This window comes from Lithobates pipiens, unplaced genomic scaffold (genome assembly GCF_037356315.1).
Source record: "Lithobates pipiens isolate NorthernLeopardFrog02 unplaced genomic scaffold, aLitPip1_a1.2 Scaffold_4, whole genome shotgun sequence".
In the NCBI taxonomy this organism is placed as follows: domain Eukaryota; kingdom Metazoa; phylum Chordata; class Amphibia; order Anura; family Ranidae; genus Lithobates; species Lithobates pipiens.
The window spans coordinates 760391-773448 of record NW_027507852.1 but is presented as its reverse complement, the minus strand read 5'-3'; the positions used below and the strand labels follow the sequence as shown (position 1 = coordinate 773448).

Below are 13058 nucleotides of genomic sequence, written 5' to 3'. Positions count from 1 at the left end.
CAGCTAGGCTTCCTACAACGACCCACATAAAGTCCCCCGCACAAGGGGATAGCTAGGATTTCTGCCCATCTCCACAGGCCGACATCCCTTGTGAGTACTTTCTAGATCTTCAGAAGAAAGGCTTATGGGGTGATATCATGACTGGGTCTGTTTATACCATGCTGACAGAATGTAGAGTTGCAACATCCCAGAGAAAAGCTGGGCATATGGTACTGCTTTGAAGGAGGCCACCAAAACTCCCACACATTCATGCTAAAGCTGATGGTTGGGTGGCAGGTAGGCAGGAGCTAGTCTGAAAGGAGGAAGACTTTGGACAGAGTCATTCCAGGATCAGGCCCAGATACTTCAAGCAAGTCTGATACTGCGCTGACTTCTGGAGTCCATTGGCTAACAATGGGGATGGCCTGAAATTGGTGCAGAGCTAGGACAGTTACTAACACCTTGAAGAACACTCAAGGTTTACAAGGTCCTTCGCAAATACATCAGGAGACTCATGCTGGATATTTGGTGACCAGGGCATTTTTTTGCTATTCAGGACTGTTACTTCAACTGGCAATAGCGTGGTCATGCAATACTGTACACAAATTACATTTATCTTTTGTTTTCACACAAATAGAACTTTCTTTTGGTGGTATCTGATCACCACTGGGTTTATTTTTTATTTTTTGGAACAAAAATAAAAACAAAACAATATTTTCTACTGTCATAAAACGCATCCAATAAAATCAATTTTAGTAATAAAATTAGGTCAGCCTGTATTCTGCTACATGTCTTTGGTAAACAAAAAAAATCCCAATAAAGTGTACGTTATTGGTTTGTGTGAAAGGTTTAGTGTCTACAAACACATACATATATATAATTATATATAAATAAATAAATAAATAAATCAATTCTGATGTACTGCTGGCCTAATTTCTTACGGCACTTAAAAAGCCAGGACAGTACAAATTACCCCCTTTTTTGGCAAATACACAGCTAATTCTTTAGAAAAAAAAAAAACAAAAAATAAAATTTTATATATATATATATATATATATATATATATATATATATATATATATATATATATACACACACATATACACACATACATTATATATATATATATATATATATATATATACACACACACACACACACACATATATATATACATATACAAAGTTTTTTCACTTTTTTTTTTCTTTCTTTTGGATTACATTCATGACAGCTGGTTATGGTGCTGTGATTGATCACTGGGTCTTGAGTACCAGGATCCACAAATGGTGTCATCCAGCCACAGCATATGTACTGTGGCTGGTCGGCAAGTGGATTGTCAATCTATACAGTAGTGAAGTGCTATGGGTGTTGAGAACAGATGTATCTGCTACAATTGATTCAAGATCCCAAACCAGGTTTTTGGACCAGATAGCTAAGGTCAGTCAATCACCACAGCAGGTTGCATAGCCAGACCTCACAGGTAGAACAAGGCCTTAGGCTGGATTCACACCTATGCATTTTTAGTGCTTTTTGCAGATTTGCACTACAGAACATGTTCCATAGGAAACCATGTTAAATGGACTGTAGTGCAAATCTGCAAAATGCAAAAAGCACTAAAAATTTAGAGGTGTGAATGCAGCCTTAAAGGGGGGCTTTTAACCTTTTGTCCACAGGGTTCTTGAAAACTGGGAAATCCTCAACAGGGGATGATGAGTTTTTGTTAAGGCAGGAAATGGCAGTGTCAATGACTGGGACTGACTTACTTTTGGGAAATCCTTCTCCACAGCATAGGACTATTTGGGAGGGATAAAAACCATTTTTGGATGAGGCTAGTCACCATACAACATAGGTTTTAAAAGCAAATGTACTTGGAAGATTTTTTGCAGGCCAAGTTAGATTAGACGAGCATAGGCTGTTGACCCTTTGCTGGGACGACACAGGCTACTCTAAGGCAAGGCACATGCACACAGAGTCAATAATTCTTCAGCTTGGGGCAGAATTTGTCAAACTGGGTCTCCCTAATACTGAATTCTCCAAGTGGGACAGAGTACCAGTCATGATAGGGCAAGAGGTGGAGTAGTCAGTCTCTGAAACATGGGGAAAAGGAAATGATCATATGCATGCTACTGCTGTGTAAGGAGGCTAGAAAGGAGCCACCTTAGCAGCCCCAGAATGCAGAAATGGCAACAAATTTAAAATACAAAAGGTTTTTGACTGTCCGGCGCTGCTGCCTGCAACTGAATAAGTAGCAGCTAGTACTCTAGCGTTAGCCACTAATGGACTGGAGTGCAAACAGCACACTTGGCTAAAGCCCCAACCTACCCCCATCCTGCCTTCCTCCCAGCCAGTTGAGAATGGAAGGCAGAGCCAAGCCCTATTCACATCTTCACCCTCTGGTGGTCTCCTCAGGGACTGGGTCACACCTGACAGCGGTGGCCTAGCCCTGGACCTGTATTACATCCTGTGGCTAACTCAACTAACTCGTGTTGCACATTGTGCCAAAGTGAGTGCCAAATGCGGTATTAAGAGAATGGAGCAACATTACTAGCTGGTTCTGCATTTTCTTTCCATTGGGGTCTGGATGGGGTCCCCCAAGGATGGTTGGAGTCAACTGATCCAAAAAAATGCACACAAAAAAAAAAAAAATAAATAAAAAGAAGTCCTATTTAAAATTTTAGAAAAAGGAAAAAGTAAGAGCACGGTGGAAACTTCCATCTCCTCAGGACACTAGCAAAAAATGAAGGGTTATATTAGGGCTATGCTTTACAGTGCATATTTCAAACACAAGCTCCTTGGGCCAAATTCGGCCTTCCAGGCCAAGTCATGTGACCCTAACACCCAGTTATGCAGCTGGAACATGGCAGAACTTCATTCTGCCACCTCTAACTTTAACCCTCCGCTCCCTGCAACATGAGGCAAAGCCGCCCACACGGGGGGGGGGGGGGGGTTGGGATTGCACCGTGCATTGCACACCCCTAAACCCCGCACTCATGTACAGAGTTCAAGGGTGTGCTGTATACAAACGCCCTTCTGAACCATGCACTGTGTACACAGCGAACTCCTGAGTTCTGTACTCTGTACATAATGCCGTATTTATCTGCGTATAACACGCACTTTTTTCCCCTTAAAATCAGGGGAAAATCGCAGGTGCGTGTTATACGTCGATCCTCCGCAATTTCTGGGCGGCTTTCAGTTGCCTTCGGCCCTTCTCGCGGCTTTCGGGCCACCCTTCAGCGCCATTTTTAAAAATAAAAGCTAACACTGAGGGGACAACGATGCACAAGGCTGCATGACAAGGCTGCAATGAGGACAGGCTGCATGACAAGGCTGCAAATGACACTGACAAGGCATCAGATGGACACTGATAAGGCTGCATTGATGGGCATTTAAATGTAAGTTTTTTTTTCCCTTAAAATTCCCTCCTAAACTTGGGGTGCGTGTTATATGCCGGCGCATGTTATACGCCCATAAATACGGTACTCTTGAACCCAGCACTTTTCACATATTGCACCCCAGATACAAACCGCCCATTGAGGACAACCATACTGCTGATGCAGCCAATCACAAAATTGAGTTGGACACCCCTTCTTTACAGCATTGTTTGCCAGTGCCCAATCATCTGAAGGCAGCAACATATATCCCATGGTCCAAGACTGAGATGCAGTGTCCTGTAAAGTACAACAACTGAGAAAATAGATTTATAGTTTGTGTTTTTAGAAATGAAAGTCATGTCAACCTTGTTAGAAATGTAACCAACATCTTCTTACACTTAGCATATTGTTTTACTCTTGAAGTGGTAATTAACATTAATGTTAACATTAATGTTAACATTCTAGCCTTTGCTATATAAATGTTAAACTTGGCATTATAGCCTTTATGGTTTAACGGTTTTCCTCTCCGCCTAGAAGAAAATAATATCTACTTCAAAAAAGTAAACTGAAATGTTGTCTTAGGGCTCATTCACAATTGTGTGCTGTAAAAATGTAATGCATTGCGTTAAAATAGAGTGCAATGCATAATGCATTATGCATGCATTTCCCCCCTTGGTCACCTGGGAAAAATGGACATGTGACTCCAAAAACACGTTTTTGGTGCGCTTTCCTTGACCATAATGGAAGGTGTGTTTCTCAAACAGAGCATTGAAGATGCTGCACACAGGACTTTTCAAAAGCACTCCACACTTTAAAAAAAAGATGCATCGCACAGAGCAGTTAGGTAAAATTTAAAGGGGACTATTTTTCATACGCCTTTGACATGCTGGGAGGGTGCATTTTAGTAGGACAAAGTGCACAGGTGTGAACAAAGCCTTGTACTTGTTTTAAGGGAACCTCTAAAAACAAACCCATAAGCATTTTACTCTACCCTTTTCATCATTCTCAGGTGATATTTATCAGGACACAAATTGAGGGGAAATCTTTGAAAAACAAGGACATACAGTAATAAAACCATTCCCCACTTTTTTCAAAATTCCAACTTAACATTCCCAATGCGGTCTTACAACTAGAGTAGGGATGATAAACAAAAACATAGAAAGAATTAGAAGAGCGCTTAATTAATTTCCACAGCCTCGGAAGACACAGTATATTAAATCAAGGAGTTTATTCATTTCACATATGACTGAGGGAAAATGTGAAAGCTGGCAGCCTCACACCCCTGCACCCTAGAAAACACAGATTCTGCTCCTCGGTGTCAGGTCCCACATTTACACACAAAGTGCCCATTCCCTCCCTCATACATATTTTTGCACATGATCTGCTCTTTTTTGCAAAGAATACCATATGCCCAATGCAGAATAGCAGGGTGCAGTAACCTTACTGCAACATATCCAAGTCCTGTCATTCCTATACCAGTGACCTATGGGATTGATGCACAACAGGGTTGAGTGAATAGTGGAGAACCCAAAATGGAATAGGGACCTTGTCACCCAGATCCTGAAGTGCCTTATTGCACTGTAAGACTTTTCATATTGTCCCAGAACCGGTTTTGCGCTAGTGTGGTGCAAGGCCCCTTCCAGCAATATAGTTAATAATATTAATTTAAAAAAAAAAAAAAAAAAAAAGTCAAAGCCTCATTCATTTGTCCTCTCTGATCCTGCGTATATCCTGCCGCAATGGATCCTGGAACATATAAGTTGAATAAGCCACGGAGTCCAAAAATGGGGTGGGAGAAAGAAAAAAAGAAAAGAAAAACAAAACAAACAGGCTACTGGTGACAAGGCGGAACAACGTCTCTATAAAGAGGGATTGGCCCTGCATCTCTGTGGGTTGTTCATGATTCCCAATAGGGGGAGGGTCCTATCAAGGTCTGTCCAATTCATCACCGCTGGAGGAAGAGTTTGCTGGCATCATAGGGTCATCAAGCAGAGAGAAGTGTTGTTGTTGGGGCTCATAACCCGATAAATCATCACCAAAAGTAGGTCCTTGAATTCTGCTTGCAGAAGTTGCGTGCAAAGGGTGGTAACGAGGTATTGTCAGGCCAGCAAGTCCAGACTGATGCAGCATTCCCTCTCCTGCAGCTCCATACATGGCCCGCAGAGTATTAGCACTGGGTTCTGGTTTAGGGTCCCGGGAGAAGGAATGAGAAGTGTCACCAGCACCATGCCGTGCTGATGGCAAAATTAGCTTGGATGGAGGACGTTTCTTTCTCTTCTTAGCTGCTGTGGGAAGGTGTGGAGCGTCAAATGTATTCTCTGTGAGTGAAGACTGAACAGCGAGAGAGGGGGATAAACAAAAAAAAAAAAAAAAAAAAAAACTTGATTAAAATGTCAGTGGAAACCTACAACCTTCAAATATTTTAGACACCAATATTATGACGTTAAAAACATTATAATAACTATACTTTGTGAAAGCACAGAAAGCAGAGAAACCACTAAACATTAGCAAAATAATCAAGGGCTTATGTTGTAAAATCTTTAATATATAGGGGCCAAATTGTACCATTATTATTGAACAACCAAACTGCTTACCTTTTTCCCATTGTGATGGTGCGAGGTCTGCATAGTGCCTAAAATACCATGTGCTACTGAAGAGGATTTGGATTTTTTACTCTTGTGTTTCTTGCGTTTCCTCCGGTCCTCCATGTACTGTGGATAGGTAACACATAAGCACAACATTTTGAGAGACAATCCAAATTTGGCCTTAGGTTTCTAGTTACACTTCTAGTAAATCTAGACAAGTTTACCAAAAGCCGTATGGGGTTTTAAGCAGCACATTATCTTTTACAATATTTTTGAGGATTTAGCACCCACAATACACATACTAATGTCTTTGTCAATATCAGAAAGTTCACAAAGCCACAATGCTCAAAATTACTTTATACAGTACACCTTTGGCAGCATCCTGTCCTTTACTTTTTCACCTTCCGGTGTTAAATTCCTTGTGACCAAACCAAAATTTTGCCATTCTGGTATTCACTTAACTGTTTTTCATATTAAAAATAGAACCTCCCCACCCCTAAATTTTTCTTGCACGTACAGGGCCTTCATTTAGTCTTTTTTTATTATTATTATTATTATACAAAGAGAAAACACTAATAATGTAGTTCTAGATTGTTTAATATGCCAATAGTTTTGTATAATGATTACTATTCCAAATATTTTCAATAAAAAAAAATATATTCCATTTATATTTTCTAGTACAATGGCCGTAATTCCTTGATGAATAAAATATCCCTAAGAACCAGGGTTTTTTCTTGCAGTCCACTAAGGGACACAATGTCATACTGTCAAGTTTGCTGCTGCCTAAATCAGGATTGGACACTGGCATATAAAAATGCGAAAAGCCAGCCCAGAATAACCCCTCCTACTCCCAAGTATGCTTCAGTTGTTGACAGCAGTACCAAGAGCATGGCAATTATAAAAATCCCAATTATTTTCACTTTCATTGAGAAACACAGAAAGATGTATACTGTTGTCGTGTACCGACATTCCTGCAAACAGGCCTAATGTGAGCAAAACTGGGAACTGTGTGCAGATCAAGAGCATGACAAGGGCCAACACCCAAAGCTGGTCCTAGATTAGGCCAAACCCCCCCCCCACCTGGTAGGAATGGGTTAAAATCAAGTGATCGTACAGGTAATAAAGCATGATGCTGAAAACCAAGAAAATACTCAACTAGTGAGGGAAAAGCGACTTCTAAACACCAAATATGGAAACTGGACTACTTGATCCAAGCAGATAGTGTAGAACATGCATACAAATTCCCTACAGGTAAGGACTCACATCCCAAAGCGTTGTCAATATGGAGAAAGAACTTTTCTCCAAAAAGACTGAGCAGAGGAGACCGAGAACAAAATGTCCTATTAAGGAGGAGCCCAGATATGCCCTGGCTTAGAGAAGACCAAGCTTCAACTCACCTGATCCCATAGGGTCCAAGAGAAAAAAAAAAGGTAATGTCTGGAAGGGCTGCCAGGGCATATGTCCATCTCACCAAACAAGGACTACCCAGAAAAAACCCAGAGGATGACTTGGTCAAAAGCATGTACAACTTAAACCTCCCTATCTATAAGAACAAGGCCCCCCTCAGGTCCTTGGGTAAATGGAAAACAACAAAAATCACCAGAAGAGCAGTCAGGTGATGAAGGTTTCCAGTATCCTGATAAAGCAAGATCCAGCTGAAACTTGGAGGCATTTGGACCCTCAGAAAGACAGTGTCAACTGGAGATTATGGCGACTGTTTTTTCCACAGGTGGTTGCCTTGGGGTTACATAATAGGGGCGTAATAAGAATTGGTGAGACAAAAAAACTGCAGCCAACACAGGTTGCAGGGGTGAGACTGAGGAGTTTGAGCTTGGGTAGGGCAGCGATTGGCAAGTATTCATCTTCGCCAAAAACGTGCAGGGTCAGAGGGTCCAGGAGGACAGGGATGTTGGGGTCTTATGACTACCATGTACAACCGATGGCCTGTCATGTCCCAAAGGACAATTTCTCTGGGGGGAGAGGACAATGGCCAGATTGGGATAAAGGTCCTGAAAATGAACTAGAAGAACTAGAACAAGGGTCCCTAGGCCCAGAAGACCCCAAGGGAGCAAAGGCAGGTTGACTAATCTGTGCGATGACACAGGAAGGCAAATTATAGTGTGCTGAACACAGCTCTGAAAGAGTGCTTTCTGCTCCTGAATGCCTGAAGGAAAAATGACCCAAGAGCCCACAAGGATTAAAAATGTATACCCCCCACCCCACCCAGAAAAGTCAAGGAGCACCATCATGCTGAAGACCTCCCTAAGGACTCTCAATCTTGCAGGTGGGCAGGGACCATGTCATGCCCACTCAAGTAATGGGTAAAGATGAAGACTTAGCCAACCTTTCATTAAACTTTTCACATTGTGGCAGGTGAACACTGTCCTCCAGTGACATCCATGACAATAACGCATTAGGAATATTTCCCTTTTGGAGGACCACAGCTTGCTCCTGTACGGTCTCTAGATATCCTGGTGTAATCCACCTTCTGATTCCCGTAAATACATGCGTGCCAAATATAGGAAAGAGAACACCTAGTGCTATACTGCTTATAAAATTTATTAAAAAGTAAAAGTGGTATAAAGGCAAAACAAAATTCCCAATAAACACGGCAGCAGCAACATCACTACGCTAGCTCCACCCAATGAGTTTCCCCATAGGAGTCATCTGGGATTGGAGGCAATCTCCAGGCTCCCAATCCCAAATGGCACCTTCTAAGGGGAAATGCTTTGGGCGCAGCTAGCGGTGTGAGGTCAGCACACACAGACCAATCTACAATCGCTGGAGCCGTGTCTATTGGGAATTTTGTTTGCCGTTATGATCTGTGTGTGGTTTTTTACATTCACAATATATGGGATTGACATGGCAAACTTTTATATATTTTCACAGAATTTGTGTGGTTAAGTATTCAGCAACTTCTCGCTAAATTGAGGCAAAGCGTGAGTTCTAATCATTTTTAAAATATCCTTGATGAGAATGTCAAGGGTCGTCATCCTTTGAAGATCAAACTGGTTAAAGAGGAAGTAAACCCTGATGGGTTTTACTTCCTTTGTTTCCCTGCAAAGGTAAAGCATAAATGGGCTACTATGCATCTGAAACAGGAGCCAGCGATGTCACCGCTGTCCCCTCTTCCTTCTGGGTATCATGACTCCGGTGCAGCGATTGAGCGGAGCCACGATGACATCACTCCCACGCATGCGCACGGGTGCCGCCACCAACGGCATGATCGCCATTAGCAGCAGACAGTGGTGCCTGTGTTTTGCAAATATCTCCTAAACCGTGTAGGTTTAGAAGATATTTCTTGCACCTACAGGTAAGTCTTAATCTAGGCTTACCTGTAGGTAAAAGTGGTCTGTAAGGGTTTACAACCACTTTAAGCACTCCTTGGACAAAGTGTCTTTCCACATCCCAGCACTTTAACCAAAGGTTTGTGCATTTGTAAAAAACAGACGCATAGCACCCATACAAGAGACAAGACTAGACTCATCCTCAGGGTTGGAGGCAAGGCCTCAGGTACTTACAGAAACCCAGAGAGGCGGTGAGGGTCAGTGGCTGGAAATGGAGAGTCAGTGCAGATGGGCAGGAGGAACGGAGTGGAACAAGTGGAACCCAGTGGCTGAAGGTCACTTCCAATCTAGTCCAGCGGGGTCCAGGAATGGCACAGAATGACCTTCTGCCAATCCAGTCTGAGGAAAGTTTGCTCTGGATAGCTGTAAAATGATAACCTTTTTTGCACAAAAGATGCTGAGTTATGGAATACTACACCGAAGGTGGACGCCTCGCTGCAAAGACTAGCGCGTTATTACGCTGACACAATAGATCGTAGGACAGAGACTTTAAGAGATTGTATTCTGTGGTGGGAGCAGCCTGCAGGCCAGCTATCCCACACACTTCGGTGGCGTTAGCTTTAAGAGTGTGGGTAGCAGAGTTAGAGGCCAGATCTTCGGGAAAGGTGGTAGAAGCTGGTGGTTCTTCTCCTTTACAGTCCATTAAAACTGCTGTGGATTTTCTGGCAGAAGTAGCTGTAGACCAAGTAAGGATGAATGGCTCATTTGGTGAGGGCTCGAACGTTCTGGTTAAAGCATTGGTTGGCCGACAAAGACAGCCTTTGCTCGGTGCCCTTCGACGGAAAACTATTGTTTGGCAAGGCATTGGAATGAGAAATTCAGTGGGTTTCTGGGAGCAAATCAGGTCTGATCCCGCAGGAGAGAAGAAGGCTGCGTTAGTCCTTTCAAAAAAGGTCCAAAGATGGGCTCAGAGAAGCCACTGCATATATCAGCTGGGTAGGCCATTCTTAAGGCAATGGAAAGCTGCTCCCTCTTTCCCGAAGGCAGGCAAGCCCAAGGCCAAACAGGCAGCAAAAACCCCAGACAAGCTGTTCTTAAGGTCTCTCCACCCAGGCCCCTCAGGTGGAAGCTAGACTCTCGTTTCAAAAGGGTCTGGGCGGACAAAAGGTACAAGGCACCTGGAATCCTAGACATCGTTCAAACAAGGTAATCGGTTGGAGTTCGATACCAGACCACCTTAATCTTTTTTCGTGGATACTTGAGTTCCAGTTTGTCCAAAGAAGAGGCAATGTTTATTGACATACGTAGAGGAATGGTTGACAGCACAGGCATTTCTGCCAGTTCAGAGACACGAATGGGGCAAAAGGCGTGTATTCCCCTTTGTTCTTGGTCATGAAAGCCTCAGGGGGCTACAGGCCCCTGTTGGATCTAAAGGTCCTGCATTTCTTTATGAAGGTTCCATCGTTCAGAATGGAGTCTCAACAGACTATCATTTCAGTAGCCACAAAAGGCGATTGGATGGCCTTGGTCGATTTACAAATTTGGCCATCTACACGTGCCCATAGATGCAGCTCACCAGCGCTTTCTTCGCTTTGCAATAGAAGGCTTGCATTTTCAGTTTTGATGTCTGCCATTTGGACTATACACAGCGCCCAGAACGTTTTCAACGGTTTTGTCGGTCATCATTGTGGTCAAGAGTAAAAGGCATACAGATATTCCACTACCTGGACAACTTCTGCTAGCTCAGTCGAGGCCTCTCCTACGAGAATATGTGTTGATAACCTACGAGACACTCATTCGCTTTGGTTGATCAACTACTGGAAGAATCAGATGCAGCCCAGATTTTGGAATATATAGGAGTCCAATTCGATATGATTCAGGGTCGTGTATTTCTTCCCCACAGAAAGATTCAGGAAATTTGAAGCAAGTTGTGAAAGTTGTGATGTCCAAATCAGTTCTGATAGCGAGGGAATCTATGTCGTACTTGGGGCTATTGTCCTCCACGATCCCGGTAGTACCCTGGGCCAGATGGCGGTTTCAATACAGTTTCCTCCACCAGTGAGATCATCACTTGTTTGTTCAGAAGATCTACTTGTCAGTTCCAAAAGGACTCTCTCTGCCCTGGTGGAAAGTTCCTCAAAATCTGCCTCGGAGTACCACTTGAAGCTTGGAACCGGTAGTCCGGACAGATGCCAGCCTTTTAGGCTGGGGGGGCTCATCAGTTGGGCCAGCATGTTAAAAGGTCATGGAAGGCAGTCCCAGCGGAAAATTTAAATTTTCTGGAATTGGAAGCCTTTCGGTGCGCTCTGCTAGTGCTCCAGCCAATGTTACATGACCAAGCAGTCAAGGTTCTCTTGGACAACAGAACCACAGTGGCTTACGTGACCAGGCAAGGGGGTACCAGGAGTCTGCGACTTCTCAAGGTGGTTTGCCAGATCTTCCTGTGGGTAGAGAAGAAGGTCTGTTCTGTTACAGCTGCTTATCTGCCAAGGACAGAGTAAGTGTTAGCAGATCACCGGAGTCGCACATTTATAGAGAAAAACTAATGGGGCCTCAATCCCAAGTATCTACAAAGGATTTTCAGAGTCTGGGGAATGCCAGTCATTGATGTGATGGCAACGGAAACCAATTTCCAGCTCGCCCACTACTTCTCCTGATTTTGGCATCCGCAAGCCCCGGGCCAAGATGTTCTCTCCAAACTATGGAACTTTCCTCTAGTCTATTCAATTTCTCCGCACCCATCAATTCTCAAAATCTTGTTGAAAATTCATCGGGAGAAGGTAGCAGCAATAGCGGTGCGACCCTTCTGGCCCAGGAGGCCATGGTTTTTGTTGGCATAGAGGATGAAACTGTGCCACCCAATTCCACTACTTCCTTGTCAAGAGCTTCTACAGCAGGATGGGCTCTATCATCCATTCCCAGAGAAAGTGAAATTAATGGCATGGAGATTGAAAGATCGTTAAAACATTTGGATCTGTCGGATCAAGTAATGAGTACCTTGTTGCAGGCTTGCAAGAAAAGGACTAATGCTACCTATCACAGGATTTGGAAGGCTTTTGTACAGTTCTCCACGGAGAAGAATTGAGATTCTATCTCTTTTGGTTTCTTATATTAGAGTTCCTCCAGGGTGGTCTGGATAAGGGTTTGGCCTACAATTCTTTGAAGGTCCAGGTTTCTGCCCTCTCGGTCCAACAGAAAGTGGGCTTTGGATCCTCTGGTGATGCGTTTTTTGAAGGCATCGATCAAGATTCAACCTCCATGGTAGGCTGACATGAGAAGGATCCAGGAAAGGAAAATTACAGTAAAGAAAAAACTGTTTCCTTAATATTTTCTTTTAAAATATTTTTTTCTTTCATTGTCAAAAAAATAAAAAAAATAAAAAAAACCTGTTAACTGACTGCCCATCATACGGATCTCCTCTTCTAAAAATGTAGATAATGTGATTGAGGGGAGATATGATGTGTTTACAAAATTTTCTCTGCTCTGTGATCAAAATAATTGGTTAAATCATAGTAATTATTTAATCTCACTTGCCAGGTTACCACCCATGGGCACACTGCAGTATGCCCATGGGGATCAGAGTGGTCTCTTGAGCAAGCTTCTGTGGAGCTGGGATGTTATTGCTTTCTAGATGCAGGGAATTTTCAGGGCGGAAAATTTATAGTGGAAGTCCACAATCCTGTTAAAAAGGCATTTAGCACTTTGTTACTTTAGGTTGCAGCATTATTCATTATAAACGAAGATCGCTTGTTCGTCAGTCCAATTAAGGAAGTACATGCATTAACCAGTTATTTTCTTGTACTGAATGGTGTAATACTTGAACTATGATTTGGCCT

General features: G+C 43.0%; 1 protein-coding gene across 4 annotated transcripts in view; it reads right to left on the bottom strand.

Moving 5' to 3' along the window:
- Nucleotides 1-4559: 4559 nt before the first annotated feature.
- CHD8 (chromodomain helicase DNA binding protein 8) overlaps nt 4560-13058 on the bottom strand; it is a 124286-nt gene continuing 115787 nt past the window's right edge. For all 4 annotated transcript variants that reach the window (XM_077466867.1, XM_077466870.1, XM_077466868.1 and 1 more), the window contains exons 37-38: nt 5945-6061; nt 4560-5681 (exon numbers count right to left, since the gene is read on the bottom strand). In XM_077466867.1, the coding sequence (XP_077322993.1) occupies nt 5277-5681; nt 5945-6061 (522 nt within the window). In that variant the 3' untranslated portion in view covers nt 4560-5276. The remainder of the gene's footprint in view (nt 5682-5944; nt 6062-13058) is intronic.